General features: G+C 40.6%; 1 protein-coding gene across 3 annotated transcripts in view; it reads left to right on the top strand.

The window, feature by feature from the left end:
- CUNH11orf49 (chromosome unknown C11orf49 homolog) overlaps window positions 1-25289 on the top strand; it is a 95900-nt gene that overhangs the window by 48830 nt on the left and 21781 nt on the right. For 2 of the 3 annotated variants that reach the window (XR_003571547.1, XM_027886793.1), the window contains exons 4-5: window positions 17473-17557; window positions 23036-23121. The exons of the other annotated variant lie outside the window; for it this stretch is intronic. Coding sequence is in view for 1 of the 2 variants with exons in the window: in XM_027886793.1 (XP_027742594.1) it covers window positions 17473-17557; window positions 23036-23121 (171 nt within the window). In the remaining variant the exon portion in view is untranslated. The remainder of the gene's footprint in view (window positions 1-17472; window positions 17558-23035; window positions 23122-25289) is intronic. 3 annotated transcript variants of the gene reach the window in all.

The following is a 25289-nucleotide window of genomic DNA, read 5'->3' as shown; positions in this document are numbered from 1 at the left end:
TTTTTTTTTTTTTTTTTTTAATATTTTTTTTTTTTTTTTTTTTTTTTTTTTTTTTTTTTTTTAAACAGGAATATTATGGATTTCAGTCATGTTTTCTAATTGCAGGTACTGTAATTTTTAAAGGATTGTCTGTCACTCTCTCCTGTGTGCTGTGGAGATAGGGACAGTTTGTGGATTGCATTCTGAGGAAGGTGATGCTTTGCTTTCAGACACTGTGGAAAGAAGAGTTTTCCTGGGAGTCCTATGGCCAGCTGTTCTACAAGGGGGCTTGCAAGGAAACTGCTTCTTCCCAAGGAAGGCAACTGAGCCTGTGGCTAGATAAGGACTTTGAGGTTGACACTGATGAGGGAAAGGAGTAAGTCCTTGCCTTCCTCTCCGCTCCTGATTTTCTTCCCTTTCTTTTTGGGATGCAGTTGGCTGTGTAGCGAGGACAGCACAGAGCTGATCCAAACAAAAAATAACCTGGAAAAAAGAAATTACTTTTCAATTTAGTTAGTTTCTTGTCATGTTCACAATGGGGCTGGACAGGCAGCTGTGCTGGAATAATTGAGAAGATGAGAATAAAAGGTGGGCTGGAGAATAGATTGCCCTATTCAGTAGATGAGCTGGTACAAAATTTATTGTTTGTATTATAGCTTTGCCTGATGGTGATGTAAAGGGCCTAGCAAACCACAGTTGCTCTTCAAACCATAACCTTCTCTTCCTCAGAAAACAATTTATATATAACTTCAGCTCTCTTGTTTACAACTGTAGCATAAGCTATCAACAGCTTGCTAAATTTGCCTTGTCTGGCTTTAACTGCATGCTAAAGAGTGGGAGTCAAAGCAGAAAGATGACTAGTATATTGGCTCAAATAACATTTTACTGATAACACCCTGGTTGCAGGTATTTCTAGTGTCTTCCTGAACTTTCCACAAAGAAAGTGTTATGGATGCTTAACTGTCAGATATTTATTCCTCTATGGTATAAGTCCTAACCTTTTCTCAGTTTATTGTTCTTCTGTTTCATCCCAAAGTTGTCAGAATATTTTTTATATTTTTTCCAAAAGCCCACTGAGGTTACAGCCAATGAAGTAGCTTTTTATTTCTCCTTTCTCATGTACATTATAATTTGCTATACATACAGAAAAGAGTTTAAAGAAAACTATGCATGTTTTACTCAAACCATAGATGTAGCGAAGTTGCTTTGACAAGCAACTTTAATATATATCTGCCCTTCTCAAACTGTGAAAAAGGCTGTAGGGGAACCGAAGGTCTGCCAAAACTGTTTAGCCAAATAGCTAAACATATCCTCCAACCACACTCATAGTGCTTGGGCACAGCAGACTCAGACTGAGTCAGACTGACAGTGCTTCTAGAATAATTCTGTTTCTGATGTTAAAATTAGTGGATGGGTAATGAAAGCACCTCTGCTGACTGCAAGTACCTTAGAATAACAGAGCAAAACACACCACTGCAGACAGTCAGGAGACTAACATTACTCAAGGTGTTCACCTGTATTTTGTATTGAAGCTTCCCAAAACAAACAAAACCACTGAACACATTAGTCAGGCTATTAACCGCGGTTCCTTCATCTTGACAGTACCAGCTCAATTTAGAGCTGGTTAGCCTAAGGATTCTTTCTCTTTACTAAGTAATGCTATCTCTTGCACTCATCTTCTGAGCATATCCACTTGTATTAAAGTGCCTTCGTGTGGCAGCACTTGAAAGCCTCCTTCAGAATTTGTTGTGCCCTGTGTTTTAACTGAGCTGTTTATATTACAACCATTTCTGCTTCCCTTGCCTGTTCCCTCCTTCCCCTCTTCTCCCCCTTGCTTCTTCCTGAGTAACTGTAGGGTGAGAAAAGAAGCAGTTTTGCATTTCAGTACACTTAATGTAGCCAAGAGGTTTGTTCATTGCCACTTTGTACTTTCAGGCAAACGAGAAAATTTAGATTAATAGGTTGTTTATTCTTTTGCTTGTTCCTCAAATCAAAGGCACTGGATTGCATTATTAAAGCAGTTTTGTGTGGCGGGCTTGGAACTGTCCTCACTGAGCTGTACATGAAGAAAAACGATTGCTTTTCATCCCCCACTTATTATGCAGATTGGCACAGGAACACTGTTAAATGTGGTATCATGTACTATCACTTAAAGACCTTCCTTCTGCACAACCAATGTTGGCTCCAATTTTATGGGATGATCAGTCTTGAGACAGACAAGGAAACCCCTAGAAATAGAAACACATATGTCCTTATATTTTAAAAATTTAGATATTAACCGATTGAACAAAGAGAGGTTTTGTTCAGAACACTAGTGACTGTCTGCTTCGCAGTGCTCTCGGATCTCTTCGTTGGGCATTCTGTTCATTTGTTTCTCATCTGCTCAGTTAGCAATAATGCATAATTTAGGCTTTCAGCAATGATCTACCCAACCAAATTAATGAGGAAAATTTTCAACATTATTTTGAGACCAGACCCATAACTGAAGGATCCAGCTAGTGTTACAGAAGGTTCTAGCTAGTTTGGGTAGCTGACTAAATGTAAGACTCTGTCCTATGGATGTTCTGTACTGACTGGGCAGTAGTGTTTCTCTGAGTCTCTAGTTACATTAAGTGCTGTCATTCCTTTTTCATTCTGTGACAGGAGAGTCTCTCTTGACCCAAGGTCTTCTGCCTTCCAGATGAAAAGTCTGGGGGACGTAATTTAGGAGAAGAGGATGAGATTGTGCCTGTCATAGGTGAACAGGAGGAAACAAGTTGCTTTACCTTATAGTTTTGCTCTAGCCAACATTCAGAGCAAAAAAAGCAAAGTTGTACATTCAGCATTACGTTCATAGTCTTAAGAAATGGCAAGACCTCTATTGTGTGCAACACACCAGCATCACCAGGTGCCCAGTGGGAAGTAAGCAGGGAAGTAAGCAGTGTCATGGTTACCAAACTGGCTGAACTGTTGAACTTTCCTTGTGTAATAGCAGGTATTCTTCTTCAGTCTCAGACCTGATGCAGGATGGAATAATTAGGATTTTTCTCACTGTGTGCTGTGTTCCTGATTTTGCAGTCCCTTCGCTTGAGTTAGAACCATCTTGTTGGTGTGACTGAAATGGAGCTCCTTCACTTACATTCCCTCTGAGGTGCCAGTGCTAGATTCTCCAAGTCTCTCTAGCGAAAAGCGTTTAAAGAAAACCTTGTATGTAGGCTTCTTTATAAGGGATACTGTCATCTTCCTCCTGAAGATCCTCTAGAATTCCTCCAGCCACTTCCATATTTCACTTGTCTATGTTAGTTTGCCTCTGCATCACAGATCACTGGATTTTTCCTGCCAGGTAACCATTTTCATTCTTCAAGGGATCTTAAATTTTTCCAGGGAAAAGAGAGTGCCAGTGCTTTGGTTTTTAGGGTTTTGTTTGTTTGTTTTCAATCTTTGCATGGAATAGTGGTGTATCTTTTCTACCTGAAACATGCAAATGTACTAGTGTCTTGTAACTGCTATACCATACTTCTAGGGACGGTATCAGTTTTGGTCTTTTATAACTTTTCAATTTTCTAGATTGTTCATTCATGCCATATTTTTTATTCCTATTAATGCTTACTGGTATTATGAGAGCCAAGTTCATAAAAGAATTACAGACCTCTATTTATAATGTCACATATCAACTTTTAACTTGTTATAAAATGCCTCAGACATGAATAATTAGACCACTATATTCATCCCAGATATCCTATGTGCAGCTAGTGCTGTTTCATCTGCGACAAATCTGACAATCACATAGCTGAATATTGTCACTTTTTTTGAGAAAATAATAAATATTTTTTTATCTTTCTGCTTAATAATTCTAGATACTATTTCACATGTTTAAATTTACTCCTTAATTCAATGATTTTTTTTTTCTTAGAGCTTTTGGACATTTTTGAATCAGGTATGGCCATTTGCTAATATATCATTATCACTAATCTTGTTCATGTTTGTAACCAGCAGTATTCACACTTATAAATACTAAAATACTGAAAAGATGAAGAATAAATTATACTTGTTTTACAGAGCATAAGTTCTATCTAGTCAAAACTCTTCTGTCCCTATTTCTATCTAATATCTGAAGGCACATTGCTACAGCCACAATCTCACTCCTGCATCCCCACATATTCCTGCTATACAAGACACAGTAGTTGTATAGTTTTCCTTTTATTTCCCAATAGGTGTAGTAGAAAGTACTTTTGGTGCTTCCTTTTAACATCTAGAATAGTCACATTTTTACTCAGACATTGAGAGTAGAATCTAATCTGTCTAGCACTGAAAAGCTTTCAAATTTACATTGTATTCATGGAAAGACTTCAGAGTGATACAGACAGCAGTTCAAAAAGAAAAGGCAATCAGAAGAAAAACTCCTTAAATTTCCAAATAACTCACTGATTTGTTATTTCAAATATTAACTGCAAAGCAATTAATGATCATCTTCCTTTTGCTGTGGCAGTGGCTGCAGAACTGTGTGTCCTTCATTCAGCAAAAGTCTGTTCTGGTCACAGCTGTGTATACAAAGCTGAAAATGAAAATGAGATGTACACATAAAGGCTCCCAGTCTATTTCCCTTTGCAGCACTCATCTGTTTGTTCTTTACCAAACCTCAGAAAACATCCTCCTGAAAGGAAAGAGCAAAAGTAAATAGTGAGAAGGTTTGTTTTTTCCCTTGATAAACATGTCATGCAAAGTGACTTTCCAAACATATCCCATTTCTTGGAGATAATTTAGAAACCTTGAACTTCAGCATTGTTTGTTGCCTATAAGCTTGAATCCTCAAGGCCTCTGTTCCTCCTGTTTTCAATTCCAGGAGTTGTTAACTAAAGTCTTGTTTTGGTACATGGACCCATGTTGTCAGGTTCAGATAGTCACTTTCTGTATTTTCTAATGATGGAGGAGCTGTCTCTTGAATTTGTTTGCTGAACATCTCGAGAGTATTGGAGATGGGATATTTTTTGCTTTCCTTTGTGATGCCCTATATGTTAATAATTTTATGTAATCTTGAATCTCTTAAGAGCTAGCACTTCTAGTTTTGGAGCTCTTAGTGTGGGTGGGGACTTGGCACAGCAAAGCCTGAAACAGATCTAGACAGGTGATAACTCATGTGAAAGACAACTGGAAGGATGGATGCTACCTTTAAACGTGGCATGAAAGTGAGAGGAGTATGAATTAATACGTTCATATAGCATCCCCTTTTTTTTTTACCATCCACTTCACGTAAAGTGCTACTAAAATGCAGCTACGTCTGATGTAGTGAGTTTAGATACGGTTCTTTTTGCCAGAAACACCAGGAAGCAATTTTTTTCCCATCAGGGCAGCATTAAGAAACATTTCTAATTGCATGGAGCAAATAGGTCCTCAGCTTTTATGCTTTGCTTTGAAAGATGCAGCACATTTCCTTTGAGTCAAGAACATGTGCTGAAATACGTTACATTTAAGTGCTTCTTAAAGCTATGTTGCTGTATGATTTGCACCATCTGATTTTCAGACTTGCTCCATAAGTCTCAACATGGAATGGAAAAAGAAGGACAAATGTTGCAGCAAATAAAAGAAACATGTGTTTTCTAAGTCTTCAATGGCTAGGGATGCTTAAGGAGCAGCTTTCATCTTGACTCCTACTCTGAGGGTTTATCATACTTGCATTTCCATGATGGTTTTTTTGCTGAACAGTCAGGATATTGTTGCACAGGAGACGAAAAAATATAAGTGAAACCACAAAGAGTACAGTTGTAGCTGAGGTCCCAGCTGCTAGTAGAGATTAATACAGTGTTGCTCACTATGGATGGCCCATCTCACTGGTGTCATTAAATGAGTTAGTCAGCAGTAACTGTGTTTGGGGCTTTAGGACTCCTACCAGCTTCTGTTCCAAGTAAGGACAGTCCTACATCTTTTAGAAGTTGTGTTTTGTTTCTTCTTTGTATTGTCTTCTCAGTAGCCTGCATCACAGCAGCAATCCATCCAGGAGTTTCCACAGAATACTGATCGTGCTTCCTTTAGGAGAAATCACTTGCATGTCTTATCTGGTCAAAATAATTTTTTCACTATGCTAAGCTATTATCCCACAACTAATCAGTTAAGTGATATTCCTTTTTATTGCTCCTACCATAAAGATCCTCACAAAGATCTTGAAGGGCCTGACCTCATTATGAGGCTGAAAAAGATTGCACAACTGAACTTTGTTTTCAGTTTCTACAAACCAGGACTTCAGTATAGATTCATCTCTATATTCGTCTTCCAGTAGATGGCCTTTTACTCCCCTCTAGAAAGCACTGTGCAGCAACAAGAGTGTCCTTTTTTCTTTCCACAACAACTTGCTCTTTTGTCTAGTTTTTTACACTTCCCTGATTACCATAATATATGCATAGCATCAGTGTTAAGACATAATGCTGGAATATTTAGGGAATTTGCCCGAACTTTCCTTCAGCAAAACATTCTTGTGGTTCATGGTACATGGTCCACGGAAGTTTATTTAGCTGTAAAATAGGTGGCATTTAAGTTAAACTTTGACAAAGATGCATGATGTCCATGAAAAACTTTCAGGATTAATGGTAGAGTTTAGAACTTGCTTAAAGAAATGTTAAAAAAAATAAAAAGGCTTTGTTTCATTTTCATATAAATTAATATCTGTGTTAAGTTCTTACTAAATGCGTATTTCTCCATGTGAAATACAGAGAAAACTAGCTTATTTCCTTCTCAATCTTCAAAAAAAATTATTACTATTTTTTAGGGCACACAGTTCACTAGAGTATTGTAAGAGTTAAAATCGAGAGATGTTACAGAACCTTAGCCAAAAGCATACCCCTTAGGAGGGGCAGTTGGATGCCTTGTTGTTTCAGGTTCTCTTAGTGCATTCATTCTGTTCTGCATTCAGACCAGTTCTGTAGTGGTGGTCATTTATAATCATTAATCTAGCTCATTGATATTGTAATGGGCTCCAAACATTCTCTGTGGAGCTTACATGCTCCACTGCATTTCCTTCTAAATAACTAATGATGACTTCTTCAGTCTTGTCATTAACCAGGTTACCTTTCTCCAACCAGTTCTCTTATTGATTTGTTTGCTTGGAAGTTCAGTTTTTTTAAGTTTTAACACTCGTAAAAGAAACTCAATATTGTTGTGTGTAAGAGCATTTTACATGACTGAACAGCACTGCCCAAGCAAAGGTCCAGATACCATACTTATTTTTATGAAAGAGGCTTCAACTGTTGACTCAGAGGCTCCTAAAAGCTATACCCTTTCCTTTCAGACTGTTTCTCTAGGCATTATAATTTGTGGAAGAAAATTGGAAAAAACTAGCCAGCAGTCTGGGTACTTGGGATTATACTTCATAGCCTATGTATAGACTTACACATAAATTTACTGTGCAGTGAAGTCAAGGATTGGCCAGGACTAAGAATGGCTTTCAGTTCTTGGAAGATTCACATTGAAGTCGAATTGTTCCAGGTGTCCACAAGCACAGAGAAGGATGTGCTACAGCTTCAGTGCTTTGTGCATCACTACCAACTTCTTGAGTTCAACCACAGTGAGTTGACTGCTTTGTGTAATTGCTCACTGGTGTCACTCTTGGGGGCATGTGGGATTCTCCATTCTTCACATGCCTGAACTTATCTCTTTCGTGGTTGGGCTCATGATGGACGTGTTTCAGAAAAGCAGTATCAGTGTGCCTGCTGTGATGACAGCTATTGGTGAAGGTGCAGTTAACTGTTCAAAACTTTGCAGTGGATTAGTTAAGGGTTGGTGGAGCAGGGACAGGGGGAGACACACAAGGCTGTCCCTGATCATGATATAAATTATGCTGAACTGTTTGTCTCTCTTCCACTGGGTGCTTGTAGCAGCTGCACCATTCCTTATATGCTTCTTCCAAAGCAATCATTACAAGAGAAAAGTCTTAAACCTTTCTGTTTTATTCTTTGTTCTGAGAAAATTGTTGACTGTTAGACTCATGCTTTTACATGCCATGTGGTGGAATATGAACACATGGGAGATTCAAGGTATTGAAAATACCTGATTGGAATTGGTTCACTGGAACCTTTCACTGATGTTTCCTAGAAAAGTAAGGTAGAGAGAAACTGGAAGTCAAAGAGATCTTTGATCTGAGATTGCTGCAGCAATCTGCAGCATTTCCATTGTGTGTCCTCCTTATCCTCTACCTCCTTTTCTTCCTAGGTCGTTGTTGTACCTTTCTTTTGCTCCCTGACCCTGTGTGCATGACACAGATGAGCTGTCTGCCAGCTAACTGTATTTCTAGGGGATCCAAAAGCAGAAAGGAAATAGCAAACAGCAACTGAAGACTGGCCATAGTCCCATATTGTCACTAGTCCTAGTACATATCCGAGGGAGGAGGGGTTGTATGTAAGGTCCTGCACTGAGATACAGCTGCATACCACCTGCCCATTTACTCTGCCCATCTCGTGACGTGTAGCTATGAATTCTTCAGTTGTTTTGAAGATCTTAAGCGTAATGACAACTTGTTTTCTTGAACAGAGGCTGATCCACATCTTGTCTAAAGATTACTGCTGCTGTTTGAGAGCTTGGGGAAATGTTGATGGTCCCCTTCAGTGAAGTGTTGCCGGCATTCCTGTAGTTCACTGTTAAGAGTGCTGTGGGTCCTGTTTTAAGTGGTTGAGCAGTCTGCCCCCCAGATGGCCAGAACTCCAAGGGGAATGTTTTTTCCTTATTGTTTACAAGACCAATTAGCTCTGGAATTGGATTGATTATTTTCTCAATGAGTGACTGAAAATTCCTCAAAGTGAGGAAAAGTCAACTGTTGAACAAGATAAAAGCAGTCTAAATCACCTATTGCTGGGGAGATCTGCTAGTTATGTCTTTAGTAACATTGCAGTGAAACGAAAAAATAATTAGTGGACGCATACATAGTGGACACATACAAAAATTATCAAATATTACAACATTTCACTTATAAATTACTCTCACTCTGAGAGTTCCTTATTTCTAGTTTTCTACTTTATCTGTCTTAAAGGCTTGTCTTGTCTTGTTTTGGTTTGGGTTTGCTATGCCTCTGAAACATGATGGGTAGTCCTACATTCTCATACTGTAGTCCACAAAGCTAGCCTCTTTCCTTCAGGCCTATGTCCTTCGAAGAAGGCTGAATGTCCGTTTGGATCATACTCGATGAGCTGAGCATATCCTTAGGAGTATATGTCCTTTGGAATATGAATGGAATTATCTTTGCAAATGTTAAAGAAAGCTGCAATGAGCAAATTGGGTATCCATTTAAACCCCCATCTGGTTGCTGTAGTCAACAATGTACTGGAAAATTTAAACCAGGCTCTTTTGTTCGTCATCTTCTATCTTCTTTTTCTACTTCTGGAAATCCTGACAGAAGTCATGGATGCTTCTCCTTTCTTATTGTTTGCTGTTCTTGCACTTCAGGAACTCTGAATTCTTTAAGCCCTGACTTCACTCAAAGTCGCCTCCTAGAATTAAGACAAGAAATTAAAGAGTTAACATTGTCTTTATTGTTGCATTAGGTATAGTATTAAGATTCCCAAAGTAACTGGAAGAATCAAACTTGTGTTGTGTTTCAGACTATGGATTCAGGAATATCACACTGCATCAGTTAAACTCTTCCACTATTGGAATGTTTTCTTTACAACCATGGGAGCTGAAAACTTCTTCCCTGTTTCTAATGAAAGCTTAAATTTTTCAGTTTGTGGATGTGCCATGTTAGCCACATAAGCACACCAAATGATAGCCTTGGACTGTACCTTTGGCACAGCTCATGGTGCCCTGAGTAACACTCACTCAAAGCTGAAGAAATGCTGCCACATGAAACACTTCATACTAAAGGATAATTATGGGGAGTTTGAAAGGGACTAGAGGATGATTAACATTTGTATAAACAGCAAGATTCTGGATTTTGCAGATAGAATTGGATCAGTGCTGTATAAATTTATTTTTTGTTTATCTGGCAAGTGGTTTGTTGATAAAAGGGCTCAAGATCAAAGTGCAGAAAAAGAATCACACCGTCTAGAAGATTCTACTCTTTCAAAATCCTTTAGCTCACTCAAAGTAGGATGCTACGAACTTTACCCATAGTGGATCTACTTCTCGGTGAATTCACTGTTCATATGAACTGTCCGGGTTAGCTCCAGAACAAATGAGCTCATTCATCAAATCAGCTGCAGATGAATCTTTTCCTTCTTACCTGAGTGCCTCCAAACCAGCTTTCTGCTCAACCACGGTGCTAATCCTCTCTCTCTGTTTTCTCTTGCAGCACTCCCCCCACAAATCTGTTCAGGTCAGTCTGCTTAGCTCTCCACTATATTCGGCCTGAATCTGACACAGGTTGTTTCAGGCAAATCTCACTAAATCTGTTCCACTCTTTGTTTTTTCACGTCATAAACTGTGTCTTTCTACCTATTGTTAACAGTAATCACCTATATAAGTCTGCTGTTTGTAGCCTCGCTCCTTTTGTAGAGTGAAAACCATCTTGTTTGTGAAGACTACTTGCCTGCAGCAGCACCCTTACGTCTGTCAGGATTTTGCTAGTATTCTCACAGGTAAGGAGAGGCAATCCAGGGTGGAGCCAGTGCTGTGGGTACCCCCATGGAAGACACCCCCACTCTGCACCCCACGCAAGAATCCCCTCCCCTTCCCTCCCCTCCATCCTGAGCCAAACTGTATAACTGTGCATTCTTCAGTTACCCTGTCTGCTTTTGCTGTCATGTCACATCATGTCATGTCAGACACAGAGGCTTCTAGGGTCCTTTCCTGAGGATGTCCTGGGATCCCTTCTGGGAGGACCTAAATGGTATCGATGGAAAGAGTAGGTTTGTGAATAACCTGAACTCATCTGCCTGCTTGGATAGTAAGGATGCCAAAAGTTCTGTCTTAACTGTGCCTGATACCAGAGTGTTCACAAACCATCATAGCAGGTATGGTGCAAGTACAGCCAATAAAGCTGAACCTGCTTTTAATTAGGAGGATCATTAATCCTATGACATTGCCTTGCATAAATCCTGGACTTTAGGGATTAAAACATCTTAAGCAGGGAACTGCTTAAGCCTATCTAACAGTTTTTATCTACTGAGGAGGTGAGATTGTGCTGACCTTATGCACATCCTTCCCTGTTTGCTGCACCTGGCTGTGCTCTTCCACAGCTTGCTTTGCATGAGCTTTCATCAGATATTTCTGAGAGCCCAGGGAAAAGGTTGAATCTTCTCAGCAAGAGGCCTGCTGAGTATCAGAGCTGGTATTAGGAGTGGTTCAGAACCTTGTGGCCAGCAACAAGTGAGGGGAAAGAAAAAGAGAGAGGAGTGAGACCTGCCCCTTTCAGCAGGAGTAAAGTTTTAGTTTGGCTTGACTGCATGTTGAACTTCACCATCAGGAAGACAGAGTTAATGCATCCAGTTATTAAAATTAAGAAAATAATGTATGCTAGTATATTAGATTGAGCCAGACATTTGTACAAAGCCACAGTACAAAGCCAGACACAAAGCCAGTACAAAGCCAGACATTTGTACAAAGCCACTTACTTATGTCCAAGACTCCACGTTAAGAACTGATTCTTAAGCTGATTCGTGAAACTGATTTTATACTATTATGCTCTGTAAATTATTCACTAGAAAAACCTTCCTTTAAAAAATTGTTTTTTGTCTAACCTGGTAGCAATCTTTGGCTTCTAGAGCATTTTCCTATAGCTTAAAAGTAGCAAGTGAGTCTCAGTTTTCTTCTGATTTTCCAGTGCTCTTAGGACTAGGATTTAAGGACTGAAGAAACTGTCTGTACACATAAAGAGTAAAATGAATCCTGCTGTACACATCTTAAATGAATATGCTTATACAACTTAAGAGGAAAGTGTGTGACTGCTTATTCTTTATTGTGTAGTTTAGCTTTATTTGAGCTTCCATCTCAAGCTATGGGCATAATTATGTGACCTGCTCCTTTGCTTTTTGTTTTTTAAAAAATAAGGAAAATAAATTTTTAAAATTAGACATATGCACATTCTGGATCTGGTTTCTATTTATATCTCTTCTTGTCAGTTCAGAAGAGTAAGAGTAAAAGTTGAAATCGGTAAGAGAAACAGTCCTTGAATGTTTTTGTTTAAAATTCTTTTTTAAACAGCCGTTCTCTCAGGAATAGATCTTTTTCATGATACGTCATAAAATCTCCCAATGCAAAATTTTATGAACGATTAATTGGAAAGGAATGATTTTTATTTTTAGAGTAGAAAGTGTTATGAGGAAGAAATGGGGAGTGTACACAGCTGTATATTGCTGTTTAGGTCCTACTTATGGAGTAGTTTCCTTAGAGTTCTTGGCTTTCTGTTTGCTATAAGCACTAGATGTATGGAGGAAATTAGGCTCAAGGTATCTTGTGAACGAGGCACGTGCAGAACTTAGCCTACTAGCCAGGTGTTCATTGGGAAGTTGCAGTATTATCAATACTCATGTTTATGTCCATTTTTTGTAAACTTGTAGCTTCTGTAGACACCATAAGAACATGCACACTTCTATGTTTAGGGGCTTTTGTTTGTTTTTGTTCTTTTCTACCAGGTGATAATCTTGCAGAGATATAGAAAGAATCCTAAGGATGTGATACTTACTTATACCAGAAACACTAAAAAAACTAAAGGCCAGGAAAGACTCTTCCAATGCTTAAAGAAAAATAAATTAGTCTGTTCTCTGTTATATTTCCAGGAGACTGATTTACAACTCTATGACTTTATGACTCTTGAATGACTTCATGCCTGTGGAAAAGCAACCTGTGGAAATTGTGTGTCCTACCATAATTCAAAGGGGACAGCTACACTGCCCAGGGCTCCAGTCTTCTTGGATACTGGTTGTACATAAAAAATGATGGGAATAGGGAGCTTTAATGCGTATTCATCAAGGCAATCCTTGTGTTTCTGGGAATTTAGCAATGTGACTTTTTGCGGCAGATTTCATACACCAGCTGCAGTAAATATTCTCCTACTGCTCTGGGCATTTTTAAAGTTGTCACAGTGTTGTGACAACATTGGAGATAGCTATTTCTTGTGCTGAAAGCAGCCTAGATGCAGCAGCAATGACTGCAATTCAGGCTAAGTCCTAAATATTTATTGGCTTCCTTGGTAGATTTTGCAGCCTTCACTGAGCTCCAGGCTTCTGTGGCTAGGCTGCTGTCACTGTGAAAGATAACTAGTTTTAAGATGTCTCAGGTCTGTCTACACTCGTACACACACTGACAGCGGCATAAACACATCATTTAGCATTGCTGGAGTTTGCATCACTTCGGGTCAGGTGCCATCTGTCAGCCACATACAAACCAGAAACAAAATGTAACAGCTTAATATGCGCCTTAAAAGCCAGGGCAATCCGAAGCACCTGCCCTCATGTTTCTCAAACGTAGGCCATTTTTATCCAGAAAGTGGTACTTTCTAAGACTGTACACATGGACAAACTTCTTTCTCCACTATACCTCTGAAACATGAGAAAAAGTCTGCCTCAGGCACTAAAAGACAATAAACTACTCACAGGACAATTATATCTGTAGGGAAGAGTTAGGATTTTGCTAGTGGCACGGCAGCAGCAGCAGTACAGGCTGGGCAAGTGTTTGAAGATCAGTAGAGCAAAAATTATGCTGGACAGTGAAAAGTACTTCCTGTTAAGCCTCCCAGCTCCTTCTTAGTGAGTTGTTGTTTTGAAATTACTTTGGAATTTGTTATTAGCTGCTTTGCAGTAGAAGAGCAAAGTGTAAGTTTAGCTGTCAATAAACATGATAACATGAAGACTCCATCCTTAAGCACACAGTATGACTGAGTTTGCTCCACTGCAAGGGCACGGTAGAGTGTGTATAGCTCATTGCCCTGTGCTGTGGGGTCAGACTTAAACACTCCGTGATTTGCTTCATTTGTTACTGGAACTTGAGATGCAGTAATTTGTGGTAGCAACCAAAGTAGCAGTTGTGGATTCCAGTTTTCACTCATTCTGACTGGTACCTTCCTTCTTGTCTTTCTTTCTTCATCATGCAACATTGAACACTATTTACTCAGCTGTGGCCTGGAGACAGGAAGGAGCAACGTGGTCGTGCACCAAAACTGCCCTTGTTTATTCCAAGCAGCTCTTGGCAGACAGTGTGGTGTATGGGCAAATGTAATTTTCGGCATGGTCTTCACTGACCTTGCTGTAGGGAATAGGAAAACAGTCATCACAGCAAACTGTAGACACCTCCTAAGGTCTGTGGTGATCCCACTTCCTGGGTAATAGGTACCCAACTATAGTCTGAGACATTGATATGATCTGTTGGTCGGGCGCCTGGGTCGTCTACAGGCTGAGTTGTGTTACAGCCTAAAAGAGTCTGCCTGTGTACTTCAGTGAGTAACTTGGTGCCATTTCCCCAAGAGTAAGAAGCTAAGGGCTCGTTTGTTTAGAGAAGGAGCTTCTCTGCACTACATCAGCTTTGTGTGCAGTTCCCATCTAAATAGACCATTTACTCAAAGACTGAAGCCATAATTAATTCCGCTTTAATTGACAACAAACTTCATCTTCTAATGTGCTGGTTGCAGATGATCTCTGTCACCTTTTCCAAAGTCTTTTGGAACAGATTTCTGCTTTTGTTCTATGTTGTTTAGTGGTAGAGGACTAAGTATGATGCAGTGACTTGCTATGAAGAGAGAGAAGAAAAAGCATAAATAAGTTCTAAAAGTATGTTATTTCTAGCAAGTGAGAGATCTCTATTTATGCTTCAAAATTAAAGCTTGCTTAGGGCCATATTACCTTCTCAAGCTGCTTTTGTCTATCATGTCCCCCACATAGGGACTGAGAACAAAGTGTAACTTTCTCTGTAAACCTCATCCTTCAAAAAAAAAAAAAAAAAAAACACCAAATCCTCAAACTCCTTCACCTTCAGGGAGAGAAAAGAGGAGGCTGAAAATCAAAATCAATGAAAAGGGTCTTTGCTGATTAAAGTGGGCAGATTATCCTCCTAGAGCCTGTCTGTTCTGAATGCATGAAGGATGCTTTGTACACTGTTGGACACCACAGTATGAAAATCCAAAGGGGATCAAAGTAGAACAACAGATATGACTGGGCTAGGTAGGGAGAGATGTAGAGGGTAAGGTAAACAGATTTAACTTTACATAAATGTAGTTACCCATAAATAGATTGAATAAGATACAGTATGAAGAAAGGGTTATTATAATGATCTATCAACAAATGAAAGAAAAAATAATGAAGAGCAAGAGGTATAAGGATGCGTAAATAGGAATTTGAACTTAAGCAAAAATGGAAATTGAGTATTGCACAAAGCTTCTAAATGATGTAACTCCTTCAGACCAACATGTAGACTTTTTAGCGAAGTTCAGAAGTTTAATAATACCCAGCATTATTCAAAGCCTTGAAGAGTAAAAGGTCTATATTGTCTATACTGTCAATTATGAGATCTTCAAAAAGATCTTTTTTTCTGTCCAAGTTCTCTTTTCCTGTAAGCTGATTCCTACGCTGGGCCTGTGGAAGATCACAGAATCACAGAATGGGCCAGACTGGAAGGGACCACAGTGGATCATCTGGTCCAACCTCCCTGCTCAAGCAGGGTCATCTCAGAGCCCATTGCACAGGATTGCATCCAGATGGCTCTTGAATATGTCCAGTGATGGAGACTCCACAACCTCTCTGGGCAATCTGTCCCTGTTCCTCATGTTCAGGTGGAACTTCCCGGGTTTCAGTCTCTGCCTGTTGCTTCTTGTCCTGTTGCTCGGCACCACTGAGAAGAGACTGGATCCTTCCTCTTGACACTCTGCCTTCAGACACTTGTAGATATTGATGGGGTGCCCTCTCCATTGTCTCTTCTCGAGGCTGAACAGGCCAAGAAGGCCAACGGCATCCTGGCTTGTATCAGAAATAGTGTGGCCAGCAGAGTCAGAGCAGTGATTGTCCCTCTGCACTTCAGCACTGGTGAGGCCACATCTCAAATCCTGTGTCCGGTTCTGGCCCCTCACTACAAGGAGGACATTGAGGTGCTGGAGCATGTCCAGAGAAGGGCAATGAAGCTGGTGAAGGGTCTGGAGCACAACACTTTGGAGAAGTGGCTGAGGGAGCTGGGGTTGTTTAGCTTGGAGAAGAGGCGGCTCAGGGCAGACCTTATTGCTCTCTACAACTACCTGAAAGGAGGTTGTAGGAAGGTGGGTGTCAGTCTCTTCTCCAGAGTAACAAGTGACAGGATGAGAGGAAATGGCCTCAGGTTGCATCAGGGAAGGTTTAGATAGGATATTAGGAAAAATTTAGTAACTGAAAGGGTTGTCAAGCATTGGAATGGGCTGCTTAGGGAAGTAGTGGAATCACCATTCCTGTCAGTGTTCAAAAGATATGTAGATGTGGTGCTTAGGGACATGGTTTAATGGTGGATTTGGCAGTGTTGGGTTAATGGTTGGACCTGATACTATTAAGGGTCTTTTCCAACCTTCATGATTCTGTTATTCTAAGTTGTGGCCGTCATCTGGAACGAGGTTGACTATTTGGATGAGAGCCTAATGAAGACTGAGATGTGTTTGTGACAAAAGAACTCAGGCTCTGTGCCCTCAGTCCTAATGCTTGTGCCCTTGTGATCCCCTCCCTGACTGCTGCTTGGCTCTATTTCTACCCCTGGCTCGCTCTTCCATACTTTGCATTCTTCTGTATATAGAAGTACTGCAAAATTGCTGCTGTTCAGCTAGTCTTCTCCTTAACTCCAGTCCACAGCCTTTTGGACTATGAACATACAATCATGTAGGGCTTTTTGACATCAGTATGTTTCAATTCCCTTGGGATCCTATAAGCTTCCCTAAGAGTCACCTCTTTTAGACTCCTTCTGCTGAACCACAGAGGCCCTTCTTGACCAGTTTTTCACAAAGCTGCTCTATAAAACAGGAATAATTTGATTGGTTTTGTTGTGTTTTTTGGATCTTTGTTCTGTGCTTCCTATAATACAGTGACCAGATTTGTACACATTATTCCAAAAGAGACCATCCAGCTGCCTTACCGAATGCCAAAGTAATAATGTCTGTGGTTTATACTCTGTAGCCTTCCATACACAACCCAAAAACCTTGTTTGCCTTTGTTACTGTTGCCAGATGTTCTGTGGATGATTTTCAAGCATATTGTGGGGAATGTCACCATGCCAGTGAATTTCAGCAAATTTAAGCAACTTTGAAATTATTTCTTTTTCCACATGGTTATATTCAAGTCAAACCAAACTGTGAAATGGCCCTGTTTCGGTTACCCCTTTTTCACACTGAATCACTACCTGCTACCAGTTTCTCTGCAGGAGCCTCTTCAGTAGAATTTCCTCTTCATCAGGCCTCTTTTGGGTTGTCTTTGCTGGAAACTCCATCTGAGGAGTCCAGCTCTTAGAGTCTCGGGAGCAGTTGTTATATTGTCATTAGTACCCAGACTACTTGAATTGAGAGTAAAGGCAATATGAGGTTTTTTTCCTAGAGAGAAAGCAAGGGGAGGGAACAACTTTTAAAATAATTACCATGTTCTCACCTCTCTTTTCCTGCAGATTTGCTGACGGCACAGGAATACCACTGCCTGCTGCAGCTGCTTTGCCCTGACTTCCCAATGGAACTCACACAGAAAGCAGCAAGGTGGGTCTTCATCCTCTCCTTAAAGGCAAGATTAGTCCTACATGCATGGACTAAGGAACTAGGTCTGTGGGTAAAGGTATGAACAGGGGCCTTCAGCTTTTAAGGTTTGGGGAAAAGAGGCGTCCAAGAACAGGGCATTTTTCTAGCAATGCAAAAGAGTATATATTTAAGATATGCAGAGTCTGAAAAATCAGGGTAGAATGCTGCTGCTGGCTCTACATGCAGATAAAAGAATGTTAGCCAATGACATGATTTTTAAACTCTATTTCAAATACTGTTTACCATTCTTTAAATGTGTTCCCCCTTGCCCCAGCTTCCTGTGGTTGATCACATTTAAATGGTACTAACCTCTGAAGGATTGCCAGTGTTTTAAAGTACATTTGGTAAGAACATGGCAGCTAATCTGTTGGAAATTTTATTTTAATCTAGACAAGGCAAAAAGCAGATAGTTGGCTCAGGGCACTGATAATGTGATATGGAATTTTTTACTGATTGTGCTTGCTGATTCCAGTCCAGCCCAGGCAGTTGATTATTAACTATCTGATAGTGAAAATGTAATAAGGTACATGGATCTGTTGTTTGGGGGGGGTCAGTTCAGATCTCTGTAGGAGTGTGCACACTCACACATACATATATGATCACAGCAAGGTTACTGAATAAATGCTTTCATTCCTAGCCATCTCAGCAGAGGAGGCGTGGAAATTTACCTTTATTATGGTCCTAAAGATGACAGTTGGAGATAGAGTCCAGACACATGATCAGAATATTAGCTGCTACCTATGTTGTTCATGGCCTAAATAATGAAAAGGTCCTATTTTTCTATTTGTCATTCTGTAATCTAGCATCAGAGTCCCATGAAAATTATAATAAGAAAGGAAACTGAAAAAGAGAAGTGTAACCCATCTGCTAGTCCTTCCACTTGGCTGATTCACTGAACTCTTCTCTGGCTCCTAAGTGATACCATCCAAACTGAACTGCAGTTTAAGCTGTGTTGGTTCAATTAAAACTAAAAGTTAAAAGTCACTTTTCCCTCCAGCTCATCAGAGGGCCTTTGGAGTTCAGTTGCTTGACCCCCAATGCCAGACTAAGAAAGAATGCTAACCCTGTAGCAGATATATCTGCTGCTTCCTTTCATGGAGGTACACAAGCACCAGTCCCATGTGCTGGTGTGCATTTCATAGGATTCCAGCTGAGCTGAGCAGGAATTTGTGATGGTGCATGCGGTGAAGGAGACTTCAGCATATCTACACATGTTCTGATGTTTGGGTCAAGGAATTTAATCCACAAGACTGCTGTAAACTAGAGGCCCCATTCAGGGGCTTGCTGCACTGTTGTGTGTGTGCCATAGAGACAGACAAGCCGGCTTTGGGAGCAGGTGTTGGAGAGAAATGGGATCTCTGTCAGAGGCACCCAGGCTCAGGTGGGGATGACCTCACTCCTACTTTTGGCTGGCTAGAGATTTACTTACACATTGCTATTATTCTATTACAATATATTTGAACAATTTTCATAGAACTCGTCATGTTTCTAAACCGTCTTTCTCTTTGCTACAACTGTTGCTCACTCTCTTGTCCTTTTTCTCGTCTACATTTCCCATTGCCCTCCTTGTTCTCTGCCAGTTAGAAGAGTGAACTCTGCAGGCTGTCTTACAGCACCAGTTGATTGAGTCCTTGCAAAGCATGAGTGTCACATGCAAACCTACTAACAATGTTCCTCCTTCAGTCTGCACACCGCAAACGGTTGTGTTGCTAATTTTCTTGGGAAAGGAATTAAACAAAGTAGCAGCGGGAGTAGCCACAGCATTCACGGATACAGCCGGGACCTGTGTAATTACTGGAGCTCTTGGGAGGAGCACAGTCGTAGTTGTAGTCTCCGTGCTGCATGACTGGGATGATCTCACAGCACGGTGCAGTCTGCTCGTCCAGGAGCTGTTGCTATGCACTGATAACAAACACTGGGACTATGATCGGGAAATGTCAGAACATAAGAACAGAGGCTGCAACAATATAGGTTTTATTCACGTGACACATGAGAGCTCCATTTTTCTGTTCCTGGTGCTACACAAATGCAGAAGTCATATCCCCAAAAAAGAAGCAGGCTGTCTGTGTCTGTGAGATTTCTTTGAGGTTTTTTTTTCTTCAAAGGGTTATAGCCATTAGCAGATTAAAGATTTTAATCTACAGAGATACCTGTGATGTTCAGAGACACCTTTTGGCTTCCTGAATCTTGAAATTGCAGAAGGAAAGAAAATGAAGGGATCTTTCTGTTTTGATGCCATGATTTCAAGATCTGTACCTGAGCACGGACTTTTCCCTTTTAAGAGAAACACAAGGAATTCACTACCCACATTTGAGTAGCGGGAGCAGAGTAGTTTATGGCTCCTATGCTGTTTTATGTGGTGTGGGAGCTCATGTTGCACTGATCAGTGCTAATGGAACTGGGGCTAGCAATTCAGTACTCCTATTGTTAAAAGATCGTCTGAGAGTGTAGATCTTGCCCTTTCTGTGTTTTGTTTATTTTGCCTCCATATATCACTAAATAAACTAAGTCCCTGAGGACTCATTTGAGCCAGCTTGGCTTTCAGACAGATTGTGCCAGTCAGCCTTTTTAATGGTAGCAGAAAATGGTAAAAGTCCTTTCAACTTGCCTGGTCTAGAGTTTTTCCTGGGGACATCCTGTCTAGTCTGGATTTCTGAGATTTTAACCACAATCAGTAGACCGTAAAGTTTCCCCACTGGCACCGTAACAAGGCTTTCCAGCCAGCCAAAACCTGCTTGAACCCTGAAAGATCACTACACCCTTAACTAGAGTCCCTCAAGTGTAGGCATTTTTCTTCAGTCCTTTTCAAAATTCCTCCTTGATTTTCACTGTTCATTGAGTGCCGCCTAACTAACTTTACTAACTTTGTAAATACATCTGTTCCCTGAGGGCTTAAAGTCTAAATTGGACAAGAAAGTATGAAAAATATCCCTTGAAATATGAAATACCTGGTGAACTCTTTTGAGTTGCAGTTCAGACGTTCAGATTTTGTCCTGAATTTTGGTCCTGCTGTCTAGTTTACAGTCCTTAACTAGGATGTTCTCCTTGCCAGATATTCAGGGAAGAGGTACAGATATGTTGCATATGATGCTCTCCCAGCTTCCTTGAGAGCTCATTCAGCTGGCTATGTGGGGAAATAGCCAGCTGCAGTCAATCTCCTCATAAATGATTGTATTGGATTTAAAGACTTCTCAACATTTCCGGCATGCAAACTCCTGGGCCAAGTGGAGTCAGTAACCCAGCACCAGAGTGCACCTGCTTCTATTTAGATGCTCCTCCATCACATATGTGCTGTACAATCTTCCTTAGAGGCTCCTTGCTATCTTTAACAGCAAAAAATGCCCAGCAAATTCTCACAGCTCTGCCTACTTCCTCTTGCTCTTCTCCAAGTAAGAGACTGGGACTTGGTGCTGCAGAACACAGCCACTGACCATAGTTTTAGATTTAACAAGTGAAATGATTTGAGTATTATGAAGGTGATGTAATATTGTCTCTCTGTATAACAACTATGTAAAAAAACTCTCCTCTGTTGCTCTGCTGCATCTTCAAGATGGAGAAATGCACTGGGAAAAGCTTTGGTGCTTTAAGAGTATCTGGAATGCAGACCATTTCAAAGGAGGAAGTGCAGCTAATCAGTGATGTGGCCAATTGCATTTCCAGTGCTTAAATAGTGATTGGAAATGCCAGTGGCTGAGCAGTATTGCCTGAGAAGATGCTCTGCCTGCCAGCTTCAAAGCCATTTCCTTGATGTGGCCACTGACAATCTCAGTAACATGCTTATTACTGAGAATTAAGAACTGAAGCTACTGCTTCTTTAGACAGGAGGAGAGGAGGCTTCTGGAATGTAATAAATAAATCAGAAGCACTTTGACATCTTCAAAGGGTTTTGTTTTAAATACTGGCTTTTCTCCTGGGGACCCTCTCAGTCCCAGTCTTTCTTCTTTGAGATAATTAATTCAAGCTGCTCTACATGTTTGATTTTGCCACAGTGAACAGAACTGGTCTGAGTGGCAGGGAAGTCTTGCAAGATCTTATGTTCTTCTAGGTCAGCCTCCCACACAGCTCCCTGGAGCGTTTTATATGAGACAGAGCAGTGTTTCCCCAGCAATGTGTTTAGATGACTGATGCTGCAGAGTTGGTCTGTAGATTACATTTGTCCCTGTGTTCAAAAGGGTCCTAATCGATGACCTGTATTTTGGCTATAGCAAACTGACAGTCCTTCTCATATGGCACAATATGCCAGATACTGAATGTACAGGGTTAGTAGACGTACATACAGTTGAGAGGAAGTACCAAATGCCTTTCTTTAGCATTGTCTGAATGCTCTGTGTTTTTTTCCATCAAAGTGGAGTATGCTCTTCTGTTTTACAGTCTAAGCTGTCAATGATAGATGAGTTTGATTTTCCCCACTTCAGAGACTCACCTTTTTATCCTTATGCAGTTGCAGTGACCAGAGCCTTAGTTTTGTTTTCATTTTTATGAAAACTTTTGCCCTAAATTACTTCTGAAATCCACAGATTTTTTTTTTCCTGAAAGGCGTTGCAATTTACTATCTCTTATATTTCATCTTTATGGCCTGTGGCTGATATTTTCCATATTCAAGAAGTATGCTTCAAAATAGGGACGCATGAAGCTCCCTGCATGCACCTGGGACTTAGCAAGAAGAAAGATGAATTGTCACTTATTCAAAACTCTTCAGTTGCCATGAAATTTGACCTGATGGTCAAATGATAGACCTGATATGAAAAGAGACTGATTCATTTATCAGAAAGGGAGGATAGGATGTTCACAGTGTGCCAATTGGTGCTGTTGGTGCAGTGTTATTTCCTCTGTAGTCAAGTAGAGTTTGTTTGGCCATAGATTGTGAATTAGCAACTGTAGTTATCTTTATGAATCTGAAAAATATCTCAGTTTGATGAGATATATATATACAGAGAAATAGCATGACTCATTCTGCTTACACCAGTTTACTACTTGTGTAACTGTCCTGTCTGTAGTCACAGTCAGTCAGGAGTTGGACTTCGATGATCCTCGTGGGTCCCTTCCAACTCAGGATATTCTGTGATTCTACATAGTCATATGAACCAGCCCTGCAGTTTTTATGCCAGCATTTGTTCCATCATGTCCATCAGGCTTTGAATGCTTGACATCCATGTCCCAGTGCTCTGTTCACACTGTTGCTGAAGTGTGTGATAGCACTGACATTCAGGATCTTCTCCTCACTTCAGGTTCTTAAGCTGCCTTCATTTGGTATAAGGGCATCCACATCCATGCAGCAATGGGTGTTCCTATTCCTCTCTCCTAACTTCTTATACTGGGCCACTGGCAGTCCTCAGTTACTCACAGTTCCATGGCTGCACTTTCTCTGGATCTGGGGTTCCTGGTTACAGAGTTAAGTTCTTTTGTAGATGCTAAACTGTTTCTCTCATTTTTTCATAGGATTGTGCTGATGGATGATGCAATGGATTGCCTGATGTCTTTTTCTGATTTCCTCTTTGCTTTCCAGATCCAGTTCTACTACTCAGGTAAGTGCTGGGAAGCTGCTGACTTCACCCATTAGTTTAGCATTGCAACTTTACAGCTTCCCAATCCTTACACTTTTTTGAAACTTGAAAGGATATGATTTTCCACAGAAAATATATAGATAATAGAATCTACTGATGAAAAGCATCACTGATGTCAAGAGATTAGCAGGCTTCATGAGTAGGTTCCAAATTTTTGTGAATAACAAGATACATGCAACTGCTATGTCTTAGGCATGTATTTGTCTTAGTTTGAGACATAAATTTCCAGCTTTATCTAGACTATGTTAACACCTAACAATTAACTTTTACTAGGAATATTTTTTCTCCTTTCTTTAAGGAAATTATTCAACCATGCTGGAGGCAGGATAGGAAAGAGCCATCAGCTGGTTCCTTGAAAGGAAAAAGAACTGGACAAATTGATACAATTCTTCCCCTCAGTACTTACCCAAGTATGAGGTGGTTTCAGCTCAGATAATTTCTGAACTGGATATAGTTTCCATGGGTTTAGGAACCCTCAGAGGACTCCTCTCCTAGAAACTTCTCCAGCCTCCCCTTGAAATCATATAAAATTGCAACCTCCACAGTACCTTCTAGCAAAGAGTTGCACAGGATTAACACCCATCCTATGAAGAACTACCTTTCTCGTTTAACTTGCAAGCCCCTAGTTGGAAAGGAAAATGAACAGATAATGCATGTGAACATTCTTCGTGTTGTTGATCATTTGTTATATTCTACCCCTCTCCCACCAGCTGGAGTTTTAACTAGACGGGATACTTCTAAAATTTTTGTCAGGAAAAGTACAAATCAAGTAATATTGGTTACTGTGTGTGTACGTTTTACAAATGCTCACTCACCTATATACATCTGTAAAAACCCCCAGGTATTTTTAAACTCAAGTTCAGAAGAAAAAGTGGAGAAACTTGAATGAGCATTTCCTTTATGAATTAGATATGCTTCCAAGCACTGGGGACCGCTGGTGTGCCACTTTCTCATCTCCTGGCATACTGCACCTTCTAACATAAAGCTCGTGGATTTCTGTGCTCCCACTGAAACAGCTCCCTCTGATGGATGTAGCTTACAATTGGCCTTCCATAAGGCAAAACGGGCCAGGTCTGGATACTGGGAGACACTGGCTAGAAGCTGTGGTGAGCATAGCCTGTGTAAACTTGGGTGGCCTGCTGATCTGATCCAAGCTTCAGTTCCCATCTTTCTAGCAGTTAAGACTCAGCTGCTATTCCTAATGCAAAAATCTCTTTTTCTCAATACTTCTCTGTATATACTTCCCCTGTGCATATCTCAACTTTATCCATGACAATTCACTGTAGACAAACAGTTGAAAACGATGATTTTGGGTTGGACAGAACAAGGCTTTTTGGGCAGAACCGTTAGCCAAGGACAGAAAATGTGTTTGGAAAATTTTTCTCTGATATAACAAATATTTCCACTGAGCTGGAGAACCTCAGCAACAGCCTCAGGGCCTGCTGACATCCTGACTTTCCTCTCTACCCACCTCACACACAGAATTACATTTCATTCCCTTGGGACTTAAATGCCACTGGAGTCCTCAAGAGCTTGTTCTTCTGTACACACGCTCAAAGATCCCATCCCTGTCCTGCTCACTCAGGCATGGTGCACACACGCAGCCTGTCATACGCTCTCCCACCAACCCACACACATGCAAACCACTCCGAATGGAATCTAGATTTGTAAACTGCTGACCACATCCATAAACAAACTTGTTTAAAATTAGACTCCTGCAGTAAACAGTGGGTAGTATGAGGAGCCTGGGGAGAGGCTTTCTGCCAACTCCAGCCCTGACCTGCCCTGGCCCTTCCTCTAAAGCCTGTGTTATATTTACTTTGGAGCAGCACAGAGGCAAGCTGGGATACAGCCTGGAACCCTAACTAACTCGCTCCCTTTCCTCCTGTTGCAGTTCAATATAGCTTGCTCCCAACTTGGATGAGTTCTTAAATGATGAGTGGCAAGAGGTGGAGAAGGAAAACATTTCATAGAATCATAGAATCATAGAATCATAGAATAGATTGGGTTGGAAAAGACCTCCAAGATCATCAAGTCCAACCCCTGATCCAACTCCAATTACTATAGCATGGCACTAAGGGCCACATCCAATCTCTGCTTAAAAACCTCCAGGGATGGTGAATCCACCA

Source organism: Empidonax traillii, unplaced genomic scaffold, assembly GCF_003031625.1.
Source record: "Empidonax traillii isolate 1590-97213 ecotype Southwest subspecies unplaced genomic scaffold, ASM303162v1 scaffold11:size2795301, whole genome shotgun sequence".
Lineage (NCBI taxonomy): Eukaryota > Metazoa > Chordata > Aves > Passeriformes > Tyrannidae > Empidonax > Empidonax traillii.
The sequence above is the reverse complement of the archived record's forward strand: the minus strand, read 5'-3'. Positions and strand labels throughout refer to the sequence as shown.